Below are 26,995 nucleotides of genomic sequence, written 5' to 3' on the forward strand. Positions count from 1 at the left end.
CATTATTAAAATTGCGAACATGTTTTTTTAGTGCCTACACACACGCACGCACACACACCTACACACACACACAACAGATAGAAATTGAACTGTTATTTGCTTAAATTACCAATATATGCTATATGGTCAACCAGTATAGCATCCCAATGCTACGGAAGTCGCACTGGCTTTCCATTTTGGAAATTGATTTTGATGTGATTCCGAGAATGGGCTAACTGACAACTGAAAGTGGCATAAAGCTGGACTTCCCCTGTTGCTAACCAAGACTTACAATTATATTTCTATGAACAAGCTAAAAATGCATTTGGGTGCCAAAATTACCTTTTGACAGCATTTCTCATGGACACATGTGCAAGGTTCTCTGCTGTTACTCCACTGAGTGAGACAGAGAACAAGCACAAGGGGAAGAATGCAGCAGAGTATGTCTAAAGACCTTAAAGTACTTAATATATGATATTCCTAGTGTGTTTTAGACTAGCCAAATACTGTGCATTCAAACTTTGGTACAATTTATATACACATATACATAATCCCAGAAAAAACTGGGATTAAAAATAAAAGTAAGCCAGTATGATGAGCATTGGCTTCAAACAAACTGAGATTTTGCTTCCTTCAAAGAATCTCAACTGCCATTCTTTCTGGTCTGTTTAAATTCTTGATGTCAATTTTATGAAAAAAATAAAATAAATTAATTAATAAAATAAATTAAAAAAAAATTTGTTTACAATATTGATAAATAAATGTTCATAAATCATAACTGTTGACAATTTATGCTCCTGATAGAGCAAGACAAGAAAAAGCAAATAACATCTAAGAAAACTAAACTAAATAAGCAGCAAAAGACTAACTTTATTTGAAGGGGTGTGCATATGACTGACATGACACTGTCATAAACATGACATAACATCTGTCATGAACATAAAGTCTTTATGAATGTTTATGACAGCTGTCATGAAGTGTCGTTCAGTAAATAATGACACTTTTAATGAAAAGTTGCTCTAAAAGTTGCATTAAAAGTCCATTAAAAGTGCCAACTTTGCATGGTTTTGTAAATTATGATAATTTAATGCAAACCCTTTCAAATAAAGTGTTACCCAAAAGGCTTAAGTAATCTAAGTAACATAATAAGACAACAGGAGGAAGGCAGGAATTGTGACTTTAAAAAAAAGAAAGAAAATTATTTTCTCATCCTGAAGATTTTAAGGGTGGTTTTTGACCTTCATTTTTGCCTCTCTCAAAACAATATACCAGCCTCCTGTTGCTGTCTCGTAAACACCAATGTGAATGCAAAAATATTCAAATTAGATTGTGTCGTTTAGTGATTTCTGACGTGTTGAAGGGTAGCTAATAACTACTGGTTGGTTTTCCCATAATCCACCTCGGCGTTGCAGAAGGAGCGGTCCGCTCGGCTGTCTCCTCCTGTCTACAGTCTCTGACAGACTGACTGTGCAAAGACGGCAAGAAGCGACCGACACAGACCGGCGGGGGAGGCAGGCGGCGCAAAGGAAAGGAAAAGACGGGAGGGGGGAACATTCAGGCAGTGTCCCGTATTTGGAATAACCAGGATCAGAATACAGTTAGTCTTTTTTTTTAAAGTTTTTTTTATTTCTTTTTGACGTGAAACGAGTTTCTTTGTAACCTTCAACAGAAGAGCCGCATTTTTTTTTTTTACCGACTGGACTGGAAACTCCCAAAGTAACTGCAGACAAACTAAGGAGACGTTTGGTTTCTGGACGAAGAATGGGATTTAAAGAACATATCTGCCAGCAGTGAGTTTGAGGCAAACGTGGGGAACGTATCCCAGCAAGAAAGGAGGAAGAACTATCGTAGAAATATTGGAAGTGTGTGCTTATTGCGTGTCCTTTGGTGAGGGGCGGGGGGGGGAAAGCAGCGGGGGAAAGATGGCATTTAGAAGGGAAGAAAAGTAGCGTTAGCGTCAGTTCCCTGGCTAGCTCCGGAGCTAAGCTAGCAGCGGGCTGCTCACTAAGCCTGTGTCGCCCTTTCATTCCTGGAGCAGAGGAGGGGCGCTGGGGCTCTCTGTAGCACTGCGGCTCTGCCGTTGCGTTTTAGGGCTCGCTGGAAGAATGGAGAACCACAAATATCTGCCTCGGCACCAGCTCAGGGAAGACTGTTAATTTTTTCTTTTTAAAAAGGGGGCACCAACTTGATTATATACTGTTTCCCCCAACACTCAGAGGAGAAGAGCGGAGAGAGCTGCAGGAATCCACCGGCCTGGGGCAGCCTGGGACTAGCCTGCTTGTTTTCTTATGCACCCGGAGGGGAGTAGGTACAGGGGGGGTTAAAAATGGATGAGTCGTTCACATATCACCCACCTTATGGATACTGGATCTGTACGGGGAGATCATGAAAGGGTCGGTTTTGCGAACGGAACGAGCTCTATTGTGTCCGCAACACAAAGTTTGAATATTTTCAAGACATCTTCAAGGTGAGAGAACTTCTCTCCAGGCCCTTCTGCGCCAACTAACAGGGCCAGAAGGTGGGGTTTTCAACCCCCCCCCCCTCCTCATTTTATTACTATTATCAATATTGCCGTTTTTATTATTACTATTTTTGATTGCCTTCAGAAGCTAACAGGCCTGAATAAACATGTCGGGAGAGGTGCGTTTGAAGAAGCTGGAGAAGCTGCTCCTGGATGGCCCAGCTCAGTCTAATGGCCAGTGTCTGAGTGTGGAAACCCTGCTGGATATACTGGTGTGTCTGTACGACGAGTGCAACAACTCCCCCATCAGAAGGGAGAAAAATATCCTGGAGTTTTTGGATTGGGGTGAGTTATCTTTTCTTATCTTCCATTAGTTTTTTTTTATATATATGTAATTTTTTTTACTTATCGTTTGGCTTGTTTCGTGCACACAGCCTCCCTGACTCTTTGGGAAAGATAATAACAATGTTGGTGGTGCAGTGGCCCTCCCTTCACCATCACATTCCTTTTATAGTAGTAGTATGGGATCGCTCGGCTTTCTCTTCTCTTTGCTGCAAGGCCTCGGTGTTCTTGTGTAATGCAAAGTTTTATATGGTTTTGGCAAGTTGTAACGCATGGCAAGCTGTCAAGAGTACAGGGGGAAAAAATCCATTTAAACTGAAGTAAAGTAAAGAAAAGCTTGTAAAGGTTTTTTTTTTTTTTTTTTTTTTGGTTACTGCAAATCCAGAAATTATTTCCTTTGGGAGGGTCTAACCTGCACAGATCCTTAAGATATATTTGATTTTTGATAATTTCAGGTGAAGAAAATACTTTATTTATCCCAAAGGGAAATTAAAAGTTATTGTTTAAGTACCTTCAAAATAATTTTGGGATGAAAATTCTCATGGCAAGAAGGATCTTCAGTAGCAGTCAGACTTGCAACAAATCCAAAGAGGCTTCTGACTGAAGACTGTTCCTGTATGACAGTCTCATAGGTATTTATTTGAGCTTTTTAGATGCTCCTAGTTGCAAAACAAAACAACATGTTGCCATGGTTCTAAAAATAAAAAAGTGAGTGTAAAAGTCCTTAAAGCTGCATATTACACTATTATTCAAAAACTGAGCTAGCATAGAAAGAGCTACTCCCACATGCTGACCAGTGCAATACCAGCAAGAAAAGAAAAAGTGCATCAAAAGTACCTGTAGTGGGTCGATTGTGTTAATCGATATAAAATGATGGGAAATCTTAGTTTTTATGTCTTGAAATGGGGAAAAAAATCATCAAAATCTTCAGTATTTGAATTGTTGACCACTGATTAGAGCTAATCAAGGGGAAAGTGTCCGGTTCTGATCTCTGGGCCAACACACACTCCATGTGTGTTCAGGTGAACATATAATGATATATGGGGAAAAAATATACTTTGATATATTTAAAATATACCGTCCAGATCATTTTGTTACCTGTACTTTGTGTTCTCTGTTGCAATCAAACTATATAACCAGAGGCAATTTATTTTTCTGTCTAGTTCTTTTTTTTTTTTTTTGAAAATACTGGACATTAATCACAATAAAATCCCCAAATTTCACCTAGAATGTTCTGTAGTTCTATTTTATTTTCTAAAGATCTTCTATTGTAAAAAACAGTCCAGTTACTGGTGGTCTAAAGGTATTTCACTTCTTAAAATATTTGTAATTAGACACTAGAGAAAGATGCAGTGCTGCTTCCCTTCCAACCTGTTGCTGTGCACTGCCAGTCAGCTGGCTGAAACAAGGTGGCTACTCTTTCCCCTCTCTCAGTTCAGTCTTATTATGTATTTTCCGTTAAAATCACTGTGGACACCCCGCGAAACAGTTGTATTTTTACTCGAGGGTTAAACAATGAGAATCTCAAACTGCCCCATTGATGGTTCCTTGTGATTTAACCAAAAATTTAAGTCGCACAACCACATTTTCTTACAGTAGACCAGGAATAGATTACACAAAGTTACTTTCAATAATCGGTTTTCAAAGCAGATACAAAAAACGTTTTTCCATGTTATGTTTTTTTTTTTTTCTGTATGGGTGAGGTGAACCCAGTCCGTATCAGCACACACTTAATCAGGTTTTGTAACCGTCTCGCTCTGTAGTCGAATCAAACTTGGGCAAGAAGTAAAACACAGGAGGCAGAAGGGCCACACACACACACACACACACACACACACATACATGCACACCACGCACGCACGCACACATACACACACAACAATGCAATCCTTTTTGCCTTGCCAGAAGCACTTTGTGTGTGTGTGTGTGTGTGTGTGTGTGTGTGTGTGTGTGTGTGTGTGTGTGTGTGTGTGTGAGTGACATTGGGGTTTGGTTTGTGCATGAAGCAGGAATGTGAACAACTCACCTTTTTTTTTTTTTTTTTTATCTAGCGCAGAGGCCCAGCTCACTGCCGGAGCATGCCTGGCTGCCTTGTTCGCCCCTCTCTCTCTTATTCTCTCTCTTTTTTTAAGCTAAAAAAAAAAAAAGAAGTGCAGGAGCAGATTGTTCCCTTCACAGGCAGAAACATGAATCAAGACAGATTAATAATACAGGAGGCATTAAGAAATGCGTGCATAATGGAAAGCGACGGGTTGCTTTGGCGGATGCCGTCTGAAGGACTGCATTGCAGGAATGGTTTTGGGCCGAGGGGTTAAACGGGTAGCAACAGGCTCTGACAAAGACGCACAAGGAGGCAGTAAAGTTCAGTCAAACGGTGGGATAATTTGGTTGAGTCCGTACCACCTGGTCTCCCCACTCCCCCCTGAAACGGTGTGGAAGTCAGGCGCAGGCAAGTTCTGTCGCAGGTCCTTGTCTTTGAGGACGCTCAGCTTTGGACGCCAGTCGCCGCTTCTCAGCTGATCAGCAGCATCTAGCCGGAGCCTTGCAACAATGCCAGAGGTGCCGCTGACCTTTTTAAGATGCAGTGCCAACTCGGTGACTTAATCCTGACGTTTTCCTGTGTTGACACCAGAAACTCTTAACTGGTCTCAGCCAAACACAACACACGCCACTCGGATGCGTCCGAGCCTCCATACCCGCCCTCAGGTCCCACGTCGCTCTTCAGGGACAGCTAATGAGTCTCCAGCAACTGTACAATAATGAGATTATGTGTAATGAAGCTTCAAGGCTTATTTGTGTTTATATTTCAACAAACTTAAGTGATTGTTCATATCAGGTAACCTCAAGAGATTTTATGTCACATTGGAGGAAGGGCACAAAGACTGGAGGCAGCAGCTTGTTCCGTGTAGGTTGGAGGGTAATCTTTAACTGGCTTTAGTCTTTACTAAACATAATTTAATAAGACAATTGATTTCTGTTTCCTTCTTTTAGAATTTTGTGATCATAAAGAAAAGATCATTGTGCAGGTTAGTTAAAGTCTATTGACTTTACCCATGATTTTTTACAAAATGGACTCAAATGTTTTCAGCCACTGCTTAAATTCAGATTTACCACATCTGGTTTCTTCTGGTGCAGAATTATGACGCTTGTCTGGCGTCATTGACGTGGAAGTCGGATTAAATGTGACGTGACTGTTAAGACTGCTTTAAAAACAATTGGATTCATATCTGACTTTGTGCTTTTTTGGTAGGGTGGGGGGTAAAAAAAAATTGGAATTGGGGTGTGAAAAAAATCAAATATGGATCAGATATTGGCAGTTTTTTTTTTTTTACTACAGTTTCTTCCACTTCTGTAAAAACAGTAGTATTTTTCTTTTCAAGCACAAATCCATACCATCTGGGAATGACAATACACCCTCATGTTGGTTGGTGAAACTAATAAGTAAAGTTGGACGACCTTGGAATTAAAAACTAGTGACGTATTGACTTTTCAAACCTGGACTTTTTTTCTGCCACGGACTGGACCCAAATCTGATTCTTCTTTGTCTTTTGTTGATGTGGTTGCTTCCTTTTGGACAAAATATGACGGGCTGTGTGTTGGGGGTGGGGCGGTTCTTCCCCTTATGACCAAGTGTGATAGTGAGGGGAGTTTGGGGATGAGCTTCCCCTACATGAAAGTACGATGTGACAATGGAGGATATTTTCTCTGTGACAAAGTATGAGGCACTGGGTGGGGCAAGAGGTGTTTCCTCTTTAGCAAAATGTGATGAGGCCCCCACAAAAATAGCCCAGTAGATTGCATATGCTACTGGGAAATTTTATTGATGACAAAACTGAAATATAATAAGTTAGTTTATGTGTGGCTTGGTAATGAAAGCCTCCAGGACCAGTACCAGTGGCCCGATGGTTTCTGCTGTTTCAGAGTCCCAGTTTTCATGAAAACATGACAAAAATCACATCTCACCTTTTTCCCTGAGATCCCAGCACTGTGTCCCATCTAGTTAGCTAACCTTTCTGTACCACCCTTAGAGCATACATTATCTGCTTACTTTGGCTGAATCAGCAGTTAAGTACAAAGATTGGAAGAGGGGCTTTAACAATAATCGAGGAAGCATTCCGTCATTTGCAAAAGGAAACCGTATCCCACTCTGACAGGATCCTAGCGCTGCGATAAGACTCCACAAAACAGCAGACCGCACCTTGGTGTCACAGCCGGCACCAAAATTGGGATAGAATTAGGGTCAAGTCCTGTCTTGTCCTTTAAAGAAAAAAAAAAAGCGTTTGAAAGTGTCACCACTCCCATCTTTTCTTTTGTTCTTTGGAAGAACATCCCGGCACAGGGTCAAAGGGAAAAAATGCACACCTGTTACATGTGTAACACACCGAGGAGCTGCAGTCTGAGCCAAGAAGGGAAGGCAAAGAGCAACACCGTCTGTCTGGTTGTACTTTACTAAACCAAACCCACTTGTAGCAATTTGGAAGCAGATTTGAGCAAACATACAGTATAAAAGCACACCATCTTTTTCCTGGGAGCCAAACATTTGCCCTGGGTTTCTTGTTTTGCTACCCCCTGTTCTCCTACATCAACCAGTTTCAACCGCAGCTCTTGTATCTGATCCATCTCTTTAACCTTTCTCTAGTTTGACTGCTTTGGCAAATTCTGCGTAGAAATAATAAAATCTGAAACGTTTCTTTGCCCGGAGACAAATAATCCACTCATTTTTCCAGAGATCAAGCCAACAAATAAAGACACTTTCACTTTCATATTGATTCATTTCCTAACGTGGGTTACTTTTCGAAAAGTTGCACAATGTCAGCCCAGGGAATTGATACTATTGCATGTAGAGCTGAAGATAGTGTTAAGTTATGCATCAGAAACACTATTTCCTGTTAAATCCTACACTGCTTCCTGTGTTTCGGGGCAGCTGGATGAAAAGGGGCACCGGTGCCAAGCCACCAGCGACCCAACCCGGGGGAGTTCGCCTGACCTTTTCTCCCAGTCCGCATTCAGCGTTGGCCCACAGTGGCCAGCTGTTGAGCTGCAGCTGATGTGCGCTCCACCCTGCGAGGCTTTCATTGGCAACACGCCTCACACACAACACACACTGACACACATTATTGTGGTTTTGCCTTACTAGGCTATCTCATGGAGCACAGACCGGAGTACCTCCCTGTTGTTCCCGTTACTAAACAGACCAGAAGAGCCGCCTCCGCGTACGCGGGAGTGGGGAACGTTTTAATTGTGTCTGTTTCAAGAAAGAATTTTTTGCTTCACGTGGTTTTAAATTCAGCTTGGAGGATGGTTTACTCCCATCAGATGCAGGCAGCTCTGTGATACTGGGAACTTTATTAGGGCTGCAACTAACAATTATTTTACTAATCCATTATTCTAAATGATTAATTGATTAATGAAATTGGCCAATTCTGCAGATTTTTCATTTAACAACTCAAGTCTCTTTTATACATATTTAGAAATACATTAAGATACAAAAAAACCCAAATTAATTGATATTTTTTTAAATAAGAAAATAAACCTTTTATTGCCTAAAATGCAATAACAGCATTCCTATAGTGACTTTCATCAGCCCTTCTACATCCACACGTCTAAACATTATCTGGACCTACGTACGTATAGTGGCTGGGTGGGGATTGGCATTGGAGATTGGTATCGACCAAAAAGCAGTAACAATTTTATTTTTATTTTTAAAAACAAAAATCTAAAAAAAATACTGTATAACCTTGAGGTTGAAGCATGTTGGGATCAATGACTACCTGTGTAGGGTCTCTTGAAGAAGCTACATAACAGCTTGCGTGTGATATTTTGGACGTTGGAGCGGCCCCTGCCAGGACATCCTCGCTGTCCGCAGGAAGCGGCCTCCGAGAGAGCAGGAAGGAACCACCAGGACTCTGTGAGCTAGTCGGGACCAAACCGGCCGCATGATGTCACACCAGGAAGTGGAGACAGCTGCGTCGCATTGTGTCATTGTGTACTCTGCACATCACTCACATCCACTGTTTTCGAACGTCGCTGGGAACGCACAAGGTCGTTGAGCCGTTTGTTTCTTCGCTGGTGGATTCCCAGATCGCACCAGTGCCCGTCTGTCTCTCTTTCATGCACACACACATACACAGAGAAAAGGCTTTTTCCGTTGTCCTCACACACAGACACAGCAGAGGGGCTGTAGCATCCTCTTTTCTGCTGCATAAAAGTGTTCAGTGATTTAAAGGAGGAAGTCCAACATCAGCAGCTGGATGTTCTGCTCTCTTTTTTTATAACTAATTCTTCTAATGTTTTAAAAGCTTAGCTGTGTTTCCATTACAAATGGGCAAAAATCTCTGATATGCCACTCAAGTGGGGAAAAAACACAATTTCGCAATTGCAGTGCTTCCATTAAAAAAGAAACGGTTAAAATCACATATGAGTAAACTAGACACTTCCTGTCGTCGTCTTTGTCATTTCCTCCAGTAGCAACATCTGATTATTAATCACATGATTAATGTGACGCAAAAAAAGTGCTCTAATTGGAGTTTTGTGAGTTTTCTGCTGTCTGAGTCCATGCAGCGGACATCCAACCTTCATTAGCATATCGTGAAGTTGCTTGTTATGTTTTATCATGAGCGTGTTCACAGCTGGCCTTTAAAACCCCCTCAGTCCATCTGTTGTAGGCACATAAATGTCTGCTGCTAATTGTGCTGCGTCATCAGAAAGTGGCAGGGGCAGGGTTGGCTTCCTTCCTCCGTCTCCCAGAGGACACACTGTAGCACAGGTCATTAGCCGGCCTCTCAGGACTCCTGGGATCTCTACATCCCTCCTCCCCACAGCCTCTTCCTCTCCTTTTTACCTTTTACCTTTCATCTCTTCTTTCTTCTTGTCTGGTCAGCTATTCCCCCTGCAGTGTTTGTTAGGCTCTTAAAGCTGACTGTGTGATACCGAAGCATCGGCAGATGCACTCATTAGTGATTTTTGTGGCCGATTTCTGATCACTTATCTTTTTTTTTTTTTTTTTGCAAAACTCCAACTCAAAGATACAAATTTTGTCAATGAGAACTACATTTCACCACATATATAAACTTCTTAAATCATTGAAAAAAGCAGCAATTCCTCAAAAAACACCCTAGAGTTTTTACCCTGCATCCCGGGAAGTCTCCAAATTCAGTAAAAATCTAGATTATGGGTCAGACATTTGAATTTCAGCATCTCTTCTTCACTTATTTACAGACTGGCGATCTGTCCAGGGTGACCCGACCTCTCGCCGTAACGTTAGCTGGAGATAGGCACCAGCAACCCTCCTGACCCCACTAAGGGACAAGGATGTACAGAAAATGGATGGATGGATTAAATAATCTCACTGTTATTGAATCTAAAAATGCAATTATGCGCCTTGTCAGCATTTTTTCCCCATATTTTTCAAAACGAAAGCATTTGACAAATTTATTATTTAAATGAAATGTTATTGACCATCTCAGCCTGATTTCAGGTTGTTTACAGGGCGATGCCGATGCTCAGTGTTGGTATTGGGTTTGGGTTTTCCTTGCTAACTATGATGTTGCCAGCTGGATAAACTCCAGGGCACACTCCATTTGCATGCTGGTTCGCTGGTGGTTTTCTGTTCTGGTGCTTTTTAAACACATAAATAAACCAAATGAGCACGAGGCTGCTTTGTTTGCTACTTCCAGCTTACCGGGTCATTTTCAGCTTCCACTTTAGAAACCGAAGAAAACGTCACACGATGGCCACAAACACGCAAATGTTTCTCTGAAACGACGTGAGGATTGGGTCATTTGTAGAAATGTCAGAAAACGAGTCTGCTGTCTCTATTGTGATGCTAGGTCCCAGTGAAGCGATTAGAAACACCTCATTTTGGCAACCAGTGATACACTCATCAACGCCACAGACAGCCACATTGTTTCCTCACTAAGTTTTTTTTTTTCCTCTCTTAGCTGTTGTTTTGTTGTTGTCCATGGATGAATTTCGAGATACTGAACACTTTCAGCCATTTAGATGGAACAGTCCGAGGCCAGCTGGCAAAGACTCGCTTAGTCTTGTCTCTGTCCATAGTCCTGGAACCGGGGGCCCTGCGTCAGAGGCAAGAGCTTCGTGTTGCGAGGCCATTATTTAGTGACACCAGAAAATGTATAACACAAACGTTTCTTGTTTTCTTCGCTCACAAAGCTTTCAGTAGCTCAAAAATATCCTTCTGAAACATTATTACGTTGATCAGTGTGTCTGTTGTGTTGCTAAGTTTCTAAAGGGTTATGTGTTTGTTCTATTGTAATGCTTTTTCCTTCATGGTAACACAAACAATCCAAGACTTTCCTTCCTTTGTGGATGCCAAAAAGAGTTTAGTGAAGTGAGAAGTTCTGAGAAAATGTTCTACTTTCTGCCGTAAAATATGGAGACTAGGGACTCTGACGTAACAATCACAAATACAGAAGGTTTATAAATGTTTTATGTTCCAAAGGATTTCAAGCATGTGGGAGAGGGGTTTGTTGATTTGGTACAAAGGAACTCTTAGCACATTTTAGCAGGTAAATTCCAGTTGTATTTATTGACATAATTTAGTTTCCATATTGTTCTGGTTGTATCTGACTCAAACCTCATGTCAGCTAAGCTTTAGCCAAGACATTAATTGAGTTAGTCTGAGGTCGGCTCCTCTGTTGTTTTATTTATGCGGATTTCGTTCTTCTCTTTCTGTGCCATCTGTGCCTCTGTCATGAGGCCTTGATCATCTTTCACTGGGATGTGTCGCTTACTGCTGTGTTTGACTTTTGCCTCTTCATTAAACTCGTTGTGACCTCTGTCTGTTCGGGGAAAACGGAACGAATACAACAGATTCGAAGGTACTTGATGCTAAAGTGGAGTTTTATTATCTGATCGGTGTTTTGCTTCACATGTGCAGCTGCTGTTTGTCTTGGCCAACCTTTTTTTTGTTGAGAAAAAAACAAGGAGGAGCTCCAGACTTTGTCCTGTTGGACTTGCCGTAGCCTGCGTGCATCCGCCGACTGCTTCAAGCAGAGCGGTGGGCTCGGCTCTGTGTGCGTGTGTGTGTAAAAAGTGCTGACTCAGGCCCCAGCCCCTCGCAGCCTGTGGAATCTGGAGCTGAGGTGCGATGTTGGGGAGAACCGCAGCTGTTTGTCCTTCAGTGTCTCCCTTCCTATTCTTTCCGTCTGCTCTTGCTTTCCTTCTGTCTTTTACACTCTCCATCCTCCCCAAGCCTCTTCTGGGTTAAATCAATCTTTCTTTTCTCATCCTGTCCTTTTTATTTCCTGTGTTTGCTCTTCTCTTCCTGCCCTTCACAGCTCCTCTACCCCCTCCCTTTCTACCTCTCAGACTGCTGCATCCCAGCTTTACCCAGTGACAGACACAGCCTGACTGCTGTGTTGCGGTTTTGCGTGTTCTGCATATGGAGTACATGCGTCCACTTGCGAGGAGGAGGGACATTCCCACTAAGCTGCTTCATGCATGGATTACATGACTGTCAATGCATCAAGTCATGCAAAAAAACAAAATCTGCTTTGAGACAAAGTTGTCGTTCAGCAGGAAACGTACCGATTAATTTATGCTAAGCTAACGTTGGAACGTCGTTGCTGAAATTCTCCTTAGTTTTGCCTCTGATCAGACAGTAGTTGTCCTCCCATCCACCTCAACATTCATACACCTTCAACTTAATCATATTTTTGTTATTTAAACCACAAGCTCTTAGTTTCAGTTTATTTGGACTTTGAATTCAGGTCAATTCTGATGAAATATAAAACCTGGTTTAATTCCTAACAGGAAGTCCTAGATGGTTTAAAGCAAGCTAGCAACTTTGTGCTACACTGTCCTCTAAGGGTCTGGGATGTTTAAAACAAAACTCAGGTCTGGAAAACTTTCAGAAACCGATCTCGTGTGTATAATCTTGTTTGTTTTTTTTTAAACAATGTAGCTGAAACATTAGTTCTTATAAAGACTTGGCAACATGTGGACAAGACCTTAGACTCAGGTGAAGACTGCTTAAGTTGTTGTGAAGAGGCAAACATTATACATTTTGATGTAAACAGGGTTGCAAACACAGGATTTGCTAAAATTTCCAAGGCAGTTGAAACGGCGAAAAGGTTTTGTGTTCACTGTAGCTCAGCTTTATGTCCTTCCTCATTGGAGGTTTATTCAACCTCAGGTGAAGATTAGAGCGGTAATGGGACTAATTAGGAGAGAGAGCATGAGAGGAAGAGTTGAGGACACATTGGAATAGTTGGGACAGATTCGGGGAGGCCACAGGTTTAGATCTGCTGAGGTCATCGTGTCTGTCTGTGCCTCTGAGCCTCTCTCTAAAGCTGATGCAGCCCTGACCTTGGCTTCTTTACTGATTGGGATTCTGACAGCGACCCAGTCTATATTTAGTCACCTCTCCTTTTTGCTTTATGTTTACCCTCGTCTTGCACTCACTGTCCTGACCTTCCTGTTTTTCTGCTTGGGGGGTGAAAGATGGGGGTAAAAGCATGACTGGAATCACATTAGCCGTTTATCCGAGTGCTCCTTCAGCCCCATTCATCCGTTTTCCACCTGAATGGCAGCTGTTCACGCTGGCGGGTCGCTCATCTAATTGCGCCGTCAGCTGACGTCTGAACCGCCGTCCATCCCGGTGGATTCTCAGCAAACTCTCACAATCCAGTTACAAACGAGGTTGTGTGGCTTGTAAGAAAGTGCATAAGAGTGAATTTGTTGTTGGGACAGAAGAAGAAAAGACAACTCCACATAAGCAGCCAGACTTCCTGCATCCTCGTCTCTGTCAGGAGGGATCAGTGGAGGAAATCCTGCGACTGTTTGGATTGCCACCGTCACCGTTGTTTGCAGATGTTTTTCACCTCTTGTTTGGCGAGTGCTGCATCACTGCTGTGGCTCTCAGCTGAAGGTCATGATGCAGACACAACAATTTGACATGCTGCCGATGAGTAAATCTGTCAACCCCCCTAAATTCAATTTTCTCCCCTTTAGGCGTTTGGGATTAGGCTGATAAGTGTGGCGGACGATTGCTTCGTTTAGTTATTTGCTTCCTGTTTATTGATGACACTCATCGTTATGGGAAAATTAGAGATTATTTGAGGATAACTTAATCATTTTGAGGAAGGAAATGTAATTTGCTTTGAAAAGTGATCGTGAATAGTTAATACCAATATACTAGATTAACTACTGAACCAATTCCATTGTTACTGCAAGCTATTTTGCTGGTCTTTTTTTATTGGTTGGTGAAACCTCTCTTTGCTCTTAATGGCCTCTCGAGATCAGACGAACCACGTTTCATTTCTTTCATCTGAAGTGAAGAGACCTCAGAGAAATAATTAAAACCTCAATGATCCAATTTTGCCACAATTTATTTCTAAATGATACGGATTACCTGCAAACTGTTTGATCAGAAATAAAATATTAAATTTTAGTGACAGGTTTGCGTCTCAGAAGAGACGATACAAGACATTAGGTTTATGATCGAAAAATCAAATGAGATTCATTTAAATATTTTTAAGACTGTAAGAATCAAACAGGTCTAAGTCCATCTTATGTCAAGATTATGTCTGTATTTTAATAGATTTAACATGCTACCATGAAATACATTGTGCAAATGTCATTAAAGGTTTAGTGCTAGGTTGTTCAAAGTGGTGCTAGTGAGATTTTGTATCACAATTGAAAAAAAGTACGTATTTTTTCTACTTGGTGCGGGTGGGCCGGTATTTAAAAATGATTGAGGGTGAGATTTACTTTATTCTTATAATGAGAAGTATTATATATACAAATAGTATATGGCTTTAATTGTGCATTTTGCTTTCATTTGAACCTTGTTATAAATAGAAGCCCAAACATCCAACGACTTTTATCACAGGAGGATGTTGGGCATCAGACTCATTAAAGTCTTTTTTTAATTTTTTATTAAAAAAATACATTTTGATCATAAAAATGACAAACCAACAAAAATAAAATAAAATAATTTCATACTATTCTTTTAATTAGGAACAATGCAAGGACCTCTTTATATTTCATACTGAGACCCAGAGAAGCTCTTTCTACAAAAATATATTATTAAAAAATTACACATTTAGTTGATTTTTGAGCTGGCAAAAACCAAAAATCCTCAATAAAGCTAGTCTTTTTACATAATTTCTTTTTGCCATGCATGTACGAGTTATTTAACTATTTTTGACTTGTGACAACAGGTCTACCTGTTCAAGAAGAGCTGCAATGTTTGCTGTAGTCCCTTGAAGGTTAGAAGCTACTTGATTGCATAAAGTACACAAATCCTTGAGAGCACCTCTAAAAATGCTTTATGCTACCTATTTTAATAGTTCACAGCAAATATACCTTAATATGCATTAACACGTACAGCGGAAATTGTCCTAGCACTACTGTAGAAGCTGTCATCTACAGTCTACTGCTTTTTGGGGTACAGCCAATCAGTACCAAGGAAAAATGAATGCCTCTCATGGATTGGTTGCTTTACAAATGCTAGTGAATAGCATGTAGGGTAGCACTGTGACTACCAGCTTTTCTTTGGAATATTTTAGAAAAACAATGTATTCAGGGCTGAAGGAGCTGGCTAGAAATTAGATTACCTTTCTGTTTATCTCATCTATTATGTATTTAATGGCTCCTTTTTAGCAAGAGAAACTGCCTCTGCTGGATGACTCATATTACATCTTCTATGTTGATCATTACTGGCATTTTTATACCAGTTAATATTTTAAATGAGCTATATTTTACCACCTCTTTGCTCCGTTTATTCAGGTTCTTAGTCAGTTTTCTGCTTCTCAGTCCCACATGAACAGAATTTTTTCTTTTTTATTATTTTTGTCTGTTGTAAAGCACATCTTGCTTTCAACAGAAAGTCTGTCTGTGTGTCTGTGTGCGCGACTTCCTTCACGTCTCACACCCTCGTCTCAACAAGAAGCCGCCCACTGCCCCCGTATCCTCCCACGCCGACTCAATCTACTTATCAGTGAGGTGATTAGCCTCCTAACTGTTATCTAGGTGTCTGGCTGCTGTTGCTCGGCCGCTGTTTGTTCTCACAGCTTACAGTGTCGGCCCTCAGCTTCTGGACGAGGCCTAAATGGATAAGGCTTCCTGCATGGGTAACTCCGAAACAGAGCCTTAAGTGAATTAATCGGAAACAGGTGGATTTCTTAAAGGGGTGGCGTTATGTAAAATGGACTGTTTTGAACTTTACTTCAAGTTAGGATGTTGTTCCCTCACCAAAAACATTCACGCATGTCTGAGAAATCCTTCAAGCTCCTGTGGCAGCCATTCAGCTGTGCAAAACGTCTGGTTGGACGTAGCCCCACCTTCGAGGATGAAGCTCTTCCTCTTAGGTACAGTTTGCAAGCTTCTTAAAGAGACAGTGATTCAATTTCAAGGCGTTAATTTTGGAAGTAACATTTATTTCAAGTCATATTTGATACATATGTACATACAGCATTTTTATAACAACTGAAGGTGACATAGTTACTTAATTGTGCTGTAAAATGGCATCATGTTTCTGGAAAACACACAATTCTGCCCCTTTAATGGATCTGCCTTTTACATGTCACTAACCACAGTTTCATAAAAGGGAAACTGGAAATGTGTTGTAGATGGAACAATATTGTGACGTAAAATTGGAGCAGTTCCAGAGCAAATTTGTTCCCACTGTTTTACTTTAAGTCCTCCTTGATGCAGTTACATATTCATCCTCTTCCTGCTGTGAACACGCGGTGTGTCCCGACACGCCCAGCTGTTCCCAGATGGATATTTTCAGGATGCTTTTGGTTACAAGTCCCAGCACTGACACCTTTTTATTCTGGAGGTTATAATTAGTAGCCAAGTCGTTTTTTTTTCTTTTTTCCCTTCACTGTGACGGGGACTAGTTGTGGCCTAGAAAGCCTCCGTTATACTCAGCTACAGCAGAGGGGAGTGTATATATAACATAGCACTTCACTGCCCTCCAATTATTTTGGAAGAAGAAAGTTGTAATCTAGCGGTTTCCTCCAGATTTTAGTGAGCGTTGACTTTGCAGGATAAATGGCTTTTTTTTTTTTTTTTGTAGCATAAGAATCCACTGTCTGTTCTAAAATGCTGTACGGTTGTTGTATCGTTAGCAGGAAGTGCTATTTTCTCCTTCATGAGGTTGCGCAAGTTGCTGAAGATGTTTCTTCTTGGACAAACAAATAAAAACAAGTCCTTTTTTTATTTGTACAAATTGCCAAACCCAGAATCATCAGTGCGGGTTTTCGAAATGGGAAGCTGCTGTTGTAGAGTTAATGGCTTACATTTTTCTGTTGGCTTTTCCCTCATGTTGTTGAGGCAGTGTGTTATTTGCCCTCTTGAGCCAAACATGGAAGAGAGCGTTTCCTGTGTCAGCCCTAAAGGTTGCATTTTACGGCCTTGAAAACATATCTCACCTGCCAGTTCAGTCCCTGCAGTTCTACTTTAACTGCATCCTTGGGGACGGAGCGACATAACAGCACAGCTGGCAGGATTTTCTCCCTGTAAATGTTTCCTTTGCTTGTAATCATTTTACTACCAAACTGTTGTGGAAATGGTGAAACTGGGCTAGACGGAGTATTTCATGCATCTTTTCTAAAACCTGGAGCCAACTAAATCTTACAAGTTACTGAGTTGACTATTTAAGATATTTTTTTATGTACCATCATAATAATTTAGCTCCATTGTCCATTTTTAGCTATCTGTTGATACTAAATTTACATGATTCTGATTTCTCTTATAAAGATATGCCTACAAGGGACTCAAAATATTTTTTCCACCTTTCCTGATTCATATCCACTTAAAACTTTGAATGTGAGCGAACATTCACTCTAAAGCTTTTGTTTTAGTCTTCAGCATCTTATGTTTGCAATTAGCACAGTTGGCATTAAAAGCCATAAACCCTTACAGATTTTGCTCATAGGAAAAATGGGTCACCTGTCGATTGGAAGGTTTTTGGTTCCATTCCAGCTTCCTCTACTGCTTGTTGAAGTGTCCTCAAACAAGACGCTGAAACCCAAGTTTCCTAGCAATAGTAGCGATCCGACAACATGAGCAGAACCTAGCGTCTCACACCGCTACCCCGACGATTTAAATTATTGTTTGAGTTATTTGCTCAGCTTTCTGACAGTCATGCTCGTCTGGGTAAGTGTCGGCAGTTGTGCTCTGTTTTACCTGGTGCCTGAGCGCTACGGATGTCTTTTCCTGCTGTGAGCCTCGATACAGCTGTACTCCGTCAAGTGCTTGCTTTTTAAATGTCATATTAAATTCATTTTGTTTATGTAATTTGACGTTTTTTTCCATCGCAAGTTGTAAACTTCCCCATTCACTCTCAGGGTTAAAGTTCCACACGACATTGGTTTGTTGCGCAGTGAGAAGGAAAGAGGGAGAAATGCTGCTTACAGGACCTCTGCAGGCTGCAAAGTATGACGCATGTGATCGGCAACAAGAGACTGTGATCAGCGAACACAGTTCATATACTTTTTCACGAAAATCGCATGATTGTGATCTCTTAACCATTGATCGGCACATCCCTAGTCACAATTGTTAAGGAATGACATGAGCAGCACCGACCCAAGTCTTGTTCTGTTGAGGCAACTTGCAAGAACAGCTGATATGCCTTCGTATACAATAGTATCTGTCTGGGTTTGTCCTTTGTTATATTCGGAGTAAGTTTTTAAAACAACAGGCCGTGAGTGTCTAGACACGGTCCAATAACCCTTTGGTTGTTTTAGTTCAATTGGAAGTAGTTAATTATTATTTCACCATGTGCTACGTTTCTTGCTAAGATGCCATTATTTTTATGCAGTTATGACACAAGTAGATTTTAGTACATCAAAACTTGCAAAGAACCAGCCAGCCTCTGTTTAATATGTAGATATACTGTTGGTTACTTGTTCTTGGCTGTTCTTGTGTTGTCGTCTGTGCTTGTTGTTCCCTCAGGTCCTTCCTGTCGCCTCCAAAGTCAAGCACATCTAGCTGGGCAGGTTTCTTGTGAATGAAAGAGATCTTGAGTTACTGCTGTCACGTCACATTAGCCACAGGGAGCCTGAACTATGAACATATCTTCACACTGAATAGAAAATACCTTGGGTTAATGTGTCCAGTGATATTCCTCTGTTTTTCCCCAAACCTTTTTAACTAGGGAAGCACTGATCCACTGATATCTGATGTTTGTTGTTGGCCGATATGAACCGATACAGAAAAACAATGCTGCATTACAAATTCATTTGATAACTCTGCAGCAGTACAGCACACTTAAACACACCAATAGCTTCACAAGTTTGGTCAAACATGTAAAAACAGTGAGCACAATTAGAAGTATAATAGCCAATTGTAAAGTAAATAATAAAGACACCGACAAAATCAATATATTGACTGTCTTCATCAAACGTAAAAAAGAAACTGCAACCTTCTTTCAGTTGATTCAGAAAGTACAATTAGTCATTCTCTCAAAAATAAATAAAGCATGATGTTACTCAGAGCATAAACATAGAATAGATGGAGTAGATCTGCCCTTATGGATTGTCACCGATACCCAGTCTACAATTTTCTTTCAACATCAGGACGATACAGATATTGGTATCGGATCGACGCATATCTACTTTTATTTTCCCCGTCTTTGTCACCCTGAACATTAAACACGTCCAAACCAATCTGACAGCCTCCATCCGGCTCGCCGCTTCGAAGGCCTCCCAAACAGACAGCAAGCGCTCGCTTTCATCCATTTGTCTGGATCCATTTATAGTATGGGTGGCCCAATGGGAATCAAATCCTTAAATGGTGCAGCGTCAGTGCTGAGCTGTACCAGTTGAGCCGCAGAGAGCTGTAAGCAAAACCCCCCCTCATTTTTCACAGGCTGCTGAGGGGAGGGGAAACAGAGCGAGGATGAGCCCAGAAAAGGCAATAGGGAACCTGCTGTGCTTTGACGTGACAGTACTGGAGACCCACTGGCAGTGAAAGTTTTGATGCTTAACTTCCACCAACACCTTCGTAAACTTAAGAAGGCCTCTGTGTTTTGAGTTTATCTGCCCTTACTGTTGGAAAACATCCATGTTCCCGAACATTCCCACAGCCCATACCCAGTATTCCAAAGCTACGGCTCTCGTAACCACAGAGTAGATTTTCCTCCTCCCAACCTCCCCTCATCCCCCTGCCGCATCTTTCAGGCTGATGTAGAGCTCTGGCCCATGGAGGCTCTAAGAAGACTCTTATAAAAGCGATTGTTCCCTGGACTGAGCAGCAAGTGTTCCTACTGCTGGCAGTAAAAGATGAAGATTCATACAGCTGTCAGTGTCTGTTCCTCTGGCAGCCTCCTCCGCCGCAAGCATCTCTGTGTAATGTGGAGTTGGATACGGGGCGAATACAACTTATTGTTTCTCTCAAGAGAAGATATTCCAGGGAAAGCAGCCTGACTTTTTACACATGATAGAATTATGCTCTGACTAATGTTGTCAGATATGGATATTTATATTTTTCTGCTGAGGCCAACTTAATTATTCAGTGGTGCTTTGCAGAAAACCTACAGTGACATGGACGTTCATACCCCTTGACTCGAAAGAGTGTTAGTGTTACAGCCACCTTAATTTATTTTATTGGGGTTTTAAGGGATTGATGAATGGGAAGAGGTAGGGAAAGGTTTTCAAAATCTAGTACAAATGGAAATGTATTTATATTTATCCAGTCAGCACTTTGTGGAACCACCTTCTGCTGCTTGTAAAGCTAAGAGTCTTCTGAAGTATATCTACTACTTTTACACATCCAGAGTGAAGGTTTTGCCATCTCTTTGTTCTGATTGGATCGGGAACATCTGTAAGGACCAATCCTTTAATGTTTATGTATCAAAGGGATAAGGGACAATATTATTGAAAATCAACTTTTTGAGCTTTACATCATATTATATTGTTATTCCCTCATCAAAAACATACCTACAGTGTTGCCTCTATTCTTTCATACACGTTTGAGAAATACTTTAATCTCCATGGCAACCAGCTGCGTAAAATGTCTGGTTGGACTAGCTTTGTCTTCAAGGTTGAAGCTTTTTTTCAGAGCTGAAGTTTTCAAGCTCCCGCCTCAGAGCAGCCCACCCACCCCCCTACTCCCCCACTTAACTCCTTCAGACTAGCCAGCAGCAATTAGCAAACACTTGGTAGAACTGCGCATCAGCTGAGCTCATTAGCGGAGCTACTTCTCAGAGCAAAGCTGGTAGAAATGTTGTTGAATGTTAATAGAGGAGTGATGTTGTGATGAGTTCCTGAAGGTGGAGTTTCAGAAAGAGACAAAGGCCCAATTTCAAGGCGCAAATTATGAAGTCAAATTTCTATTAAGCCATATATGGTATATGTCGTATTTTTTGTAACCAAAGTTAGCGGTTGCTTGATTGTGATATAAAATGGCGTTATGTGCCTGCATGTAATATATATAGTCCTGCATCTTTAAGGGTGGTTTTATTAATAATTTAGTGTGTTCGTTTTCTGCCAAGCTTTTTATGTAAAGTCCATAAGGTTTGATTTTGGACTTCATGTTCTTCCACATGTATGCTGTAACCCAGATATGCACCAGACTGAAGAGATTTGTCATCCGGTCTTTAATTGAAAGAGAGAAAAGAGAAAGGCAATAAATCATGCAAATTGAAGTTATTGAGTTTGTTTTAATTTGTCATGCAATTTATAGATTTATTGATTAAAGTGACAGGCCTAACTTGTTTGTGTTTAGTTTACTTTGCACAATACCCAATAAAGTCCATAAAGCTCATGTTTCCATTGGTATGAACACTTTTGCAATTGAATGCAACTACACTGTTATATATTTGGCAAGTGTCACAAAGACCTCCTTCATCATCCAAACGCCAGACGTCCCAGAAGCCATGGTTGACCTAGCTGCTGAACGCTGAGCAGTTCAGCGTGTTCTGAGCAGGGCACACGGCTTCCAGCAGCAAAAAATGTTTGTGCTAGATTATTATCAAAACACGCTGAATGACAAAGCACAGATTTGTTCTCCAGGAGGATCTGATTCAGTTGTTAAAATATCACTGCATATTATATCAGCAGTGGATCTGAAAGGTTAGTTGTGCAACATGAGGCTTATCGACGTCCGTAGCAGAGGAAGCGACGCAGCATCTCCAACAGGGTGGCGAATCGTCCGTCAAGCTAAGCGAACGTGAAAGGATCCCGACACCCTTTATCTACAGATTGTATCAGACGGCTGCGTTGACAGAGCCGTCTAAATTGGCTGGTTTGCGGCGTGGGTCGGACACGTCTATGCGCCGTCTTGGAGAACCCTTTGAAGTCGAGGGGGAAAAACTTTCCTCACACAAACCAGAAGTGGCCTGCTTTCCACACGCTCCACAGCAGGCTTCAAACCGTTTCACACCGGATCTCCTCCATTGTTTTGGCCCGAGTCAGGCCCCTCTCCTTCTCCTTCATTTTCTTTTGCTCTTTGTGGTTTCTTAATATTTCGGGAACATCCTGTTTGTGTGTTTTAACGCTGTGGGGGCACAGATTGTTCAGTTTTGAAACCTCCAACCAGCCCTGCCCTCTCATTATTGTGACAGAGCGTGATATGATGCAGAAAGAGAGACAAACTGAGATGTGAAGAACACCGCATTGAGTGGAATATGTGGTTTGCTGCGGTGGAGCGGAGGGGGCCCCAAGGGTTACTGCAGGCTGACACCGCTGGGAATTCTGGTGTTGCTGGTGTTCAGTCTTGCATTTAATGCAATTTAATGCTCTGAAGCATGTTTACATAGTATAGAAGTCATCGTCCGTTTGTATCTGATGGATTTATGGCGCCTTAATGAGTGTAATGCTTCATATTCGAGATTCCTGATGGATAAGCAAATATTTGTCAGCGTCCCTCGACATGTCAGTTGAAGTGTTAAATAGTGCTTGATGTGTATGTCATAGACCAACACAAAGTGACAACAGATTAGGAAAATATTAGATGGTTTTTAGAAAATCTGAAATATGACATGCTTTTTTACATTTTTAGTTTAGTTTGCTTTGCACAGTTAAAATACAGATCAAAAGATATTGAGAAAAAAAATACCAGGAAAAGGCAACAATCCAATGGGCCTATATAAAACCTCCACACCAAATAGTATAGAAAAATAGAGCCATCTTTTAGATCTAAAAGATGGTTTAGAGCGAAGCATATTTGTGTTAAGAATGGTCTAGTCAAAGTTTAGACAGAAATAAAATTGAGACTGTTACAAAATTGATATTCATAGTGCTTGTTGTCATCCAATCAGACTGATTTAAAAGTGTTGTACAAAGACGAACAGGCAGAAATGGTTGAATATTGATGCTACATTGTGTTGGTGTGATTAAAAAAAGTCCCAATAAAATACTTTGAAGTTTAAAAGGTGTGAGTACTTGTGCAGGGCTGTGGATCTGGATTGTAAAAACTTTTTCATTGGGGCTGATGATGCCTTCCGGCTCACATCTGCAGGGGGAACCTCTGCTCGAGACATAAAAGCGTCTGGTTGCATTTTAATCTGTAATTTGGCTCATTTACTGAGTGTTTTTTGGGCTACTTTGCAATCGAGTTGCTAAAAGCGCCAGCTTCAAGTGCCTCCAACACCGAGCCGCTTTCCCTTTTTAGGACAAGGCTGTTGAAAACACACCGCCTCAGTTTTTCCTTTGATGACGTTCTTAGGCTATTTATTCAGCCCTCTGTTAATTGTAGTTACTTGTCCTTTATTTAACTTAGAAATACCTTTGGAATAAAACAGCTGTTATTCATACAAGATGAAAACCTTGTCCTTTATGCAACAGTACAGATGGGAGTGGATAAAGCCGTAAACGAATGAAACTAGTTCAGCTTAATGTTGTTCTCAGGTGGGATTTTTGTGTAAACAGATGATGAAAAAGGGGGACGTAAGGTTTTTTTGATGAATAAATGTCAGATTTTAGAGGAATTATCTCCATAAAAAAGGAGATGATGAAATCTGGGCTAAAATTTTTGTCATCTTATGTTACAGGGCAGAGTTATTTGTTTTTATGGTTTTTGGCTCCTACCGGCAACAGGCTTGCCTCGGTCATAATGAGGGAAAGGCCATCCCTGGGTCGTTCTCCTCTCCTCTCTCTGCTGTTTTCTCTCTTCGTGTCAGATCCTGGAAAGCCCATCTATCCTGTCTCCATCTCCCTGTCTCCCTTGTCTTTCTTGTGAGCAGCATTTTTGTGTCATTACCTCACCCATTATGGCTTCCAGATATCCCTCAGTCACACTCAGGATTTTGAGATGGGGTTAGAGAGCGGTGTGGGTGAAATTCTCGGACATGCACTGTAATTTGGACCGCTTCCATTCAAGCCTTTTTCTGTTTGCACCTTTTTACTTAACTCTTTATGAAAATTATGGCTGCAACGATGACCCTTATTATCACCAGATTTTCTATTTTCACTCAATTACATTAATTATTTTTCCTCCAAAAAGCTATTTTGTTTCATTTCCTTATATTATTTTTTCACATTTATTGCAAACTGCAAAATAAAATGCCAACAAACATGTCCAACTTAAGCTACTCAATATGTATATAGCAAGCGCAAACAGATTCTATCTGCACATTTATATGTGACTGGAACAGGATGAACTGAGACCAATTTGCTCAGCATCAAAAGGTCTCATTAACACACACAAGGGGAGTGTTGGACATTACGGTTTTTATTTTTTTTATAATAAGTCATTCTTTGACAAAGAAATGTAACTATGTGGACGCTTCCAAATTGGTAGATGATTATTAGGGCTAAGGTATTTCTGAATTGAATTTCCTCACAAATTCAAGAAATATTTTCTCAAACCAATTTGAGCTGTAAAAAACTTGAAATAACATTTGCAACCTGGCTCCTTTGTCAGTGAATCATATACTTTTTCCCACAATGCCTGTAGCTGAACAAGACTGATGTAGTGAGCATGAACACACACTCAAACTGATGTCATACACTTGTAACATTGGTCAAATGGTTTAAGAAAAAAAATTAAGAAAATAATGTGCTGACTAAAATATTGATCAATGTTATGTTTTTGTCAATCATTATCATGATAGCAACATTAACTTAATATTAATTTAATCCATTCAATAAGCTATTTTTTGAGATTTAAATCCTATCATCATGTTGACATACGTTGAGTAGCATTACCTTAACCAATTTAGTAGGTCAATTATTGCTTTTGAGTCCAAATTAGCTACAAAGTTAATGTTAGCTTAAATGCTATCATGTTGAATTACACAAATGTATCGGGTAACATTATCTTAGCCCTTTTAGCAAGTCAACTTTTCCTTTTAAGTCCAAATTAACTAAAACGTTAACATTAGTTTAAATGTTATCATTATCATGCAGTAAATGTCAAAATTGCTAAATAAAATTAGTTATTTCCTCCTTTTCTACCTAAATGAGTTACAAAACCTAACCTCCCCCACACTGAAAAGCTTTCTGGGCTAGAGTTGGTACACATTGTGACATTTTTAGAATCTCCATCAAATAAAGAAGCATTGGGTTGTTCTGTTCACTCCATCACTGTCCATTGAACAGTCTTTACTTAATCCCACACAAATAGCCCCTTTTACACAAGCATGCACTCTTAATTTATTTTTGCACACATTCAAACCATGCCATGTGGCAACGCTTACTGCAGAACAAGAGGTTTATTTAAGGTTATGACTTATTTTTTATTTACACAGAATCTTGTTCCACCCAGCACTGAGTCACATACACCAGCTATGGTTATGTATTAGACGTAATAGCTCTTTGACTAATGCACAGACACGAGTTCACATACTTCACATGAACACACCCAAGCCCAGGCCTGTTCCGGTGAGTGAACACGCTCGCCCGTTGTTGCTCAATTTCACACTAAATGTCTCTTGACTCCATTGCCGGTAATGGAGTGAGATGGGTTCGATAAGCCGCTCTCCAGTACTTCTGGGCCAAACCAGTCTGGCCGTGTGGAGCAGGTGGCGTCGCTCATGTTTTTCCAGTTCCACTGCATCCGAACACCGACCGCTGAGATCACCTGCCCTCGTGTTGCACCTGACATGTGGTAAACCTTCCAGTTTGTGCGCAGATCAATGCCTTATTCCCCACCCCACCCCCACAATGCCTTCAGAATGACATGCCAGCATTTTTTCCAGTCTTGGCTCACTTGGGCCGTGCGTTGCAAAACCCGGAAAACAAAGAATACCAGTCATGCTAAAGTTGGGATAGTCGGGCTTCCCGAGTGTTACCATTGGTTCCTGCTGCACCGTGTCATGGCAACGGTTGCTGTGTTTAGGTGAGGTGTATATTTTGTTAATGAACTAAGATGTATGACCAAGCTGTTGTACTTTTCATTTCGTCTGCTGTTGAAAGGGATGCGGCGAGTCCTTTCAAAGCGCACACACTGATCCTAAAGTAAATCTGGACTGTTGTTGCTTCAGACTGTATTATATGAGATGACTAAATTGATTGATATATTGGCTCAGTATTTCCACATATGCCAGCGGTTAAAAGCAAACTTTGAGGAGTATATAGTCAGCAGTTAGTCGTCGGGTGTAAGCACCACGACCCTTCACTTTGCATGCACATATTTGTGTACGTCTATGTTTGCACATGAAGTTTGTTGTGGAAAGGGGCCTGTGGGCTCCTGGCTCCGAGAAGAAAGACATTTCTCGTGTGGCTGCTTTAAGTGCAACTCCTGAGTCAGCCTGCAGCCACTAATTCCTCCCTCTCGGAGCCCCACTCTCCTTTCCCCTCTCTATGGCCTACATCTCAGTTCAGCTTGTGTAATTGACAATTACACCGCCTTGAAAAAACATTTATGCGCCATGAACTTTTCCACATTTTGTCATGTTACGACCACAAACTTTAATGGGAGTTTTTATTGGGATTTTATGTGTCGGATCAACACAAAGTAGTACATAGCTGTAAAGGGGAAATAACAGGACACAAAGTTTTCTCTGATTTCCCCCTAAACAAAATAAAACCCAATTTCCTTTGGAAGTCATCTAAAGAATGTGTTTGGAGAACATTTAGAGAAGCGGCTCAGAGAACCATAGTAACTCTGGAGGAGCTGGAGAGACACAAATTTTGCTCGATGATGAATTGTCCCAGAAATTATTGCAATAAATGATGATGTTATTTCAATACCATTTACAAGCTATAGAATAGTGGCTTAATAATGCAAGAACCAAAACACATTTTGGTTTTATCGTAACAAAATTTGTAAACTTTCAAACGATGTGAATACTTTATC

At 40.9% G+C, this 26,995-nt stretch overlaps 1 protein-coding gene across 1 annotated transcript in view; it reads left to right on the forward strand.

Annotated features, from left to right (window-relative positions):
* Window positions 1-1,434: 1,434 nt before the first annotated feature.
* LOC106951117 (serine/threonine-protein kinase MRCK alpha-like) overlaps window positions 1,435-26,995 on the forward strand; it is a 36,045-nt gene continuing 10,484 nt past the window's right edge. Inside the window, exons 1-2 of the mRNA XM_015038437.1 lie at window positions 1,435-2,446; window positions 2,586-2,785. Coding sequence (XP_014893923.1) covers window positions 2,608-2,785 — 178 coding nt within the window. The 5' untranslated portion in view covers window positions 1,435-2,446; window positions 2,586-2,607. The remainder of the gene's footprint in view (window positions 2,447-2,585; window positions 2,786-26,995) is intronic.

This window comes from Poecilia latipinna, unplaced genomic scaffold, assembly GCF_001443285.1.
Source record: "Poecilia latipinna isolate Pla-1442-1.1 unplaced genomic scaffold, P_latipinna-1.0 Scaffold441, whole genome shotgun sequence".
Lineage (NCBI taxonomy): Eukaryota > Metazoa > Chordata > Actinopteri > Cyprinodontiformes > Poeciliidae > Poecilia > Poecilia latipinna.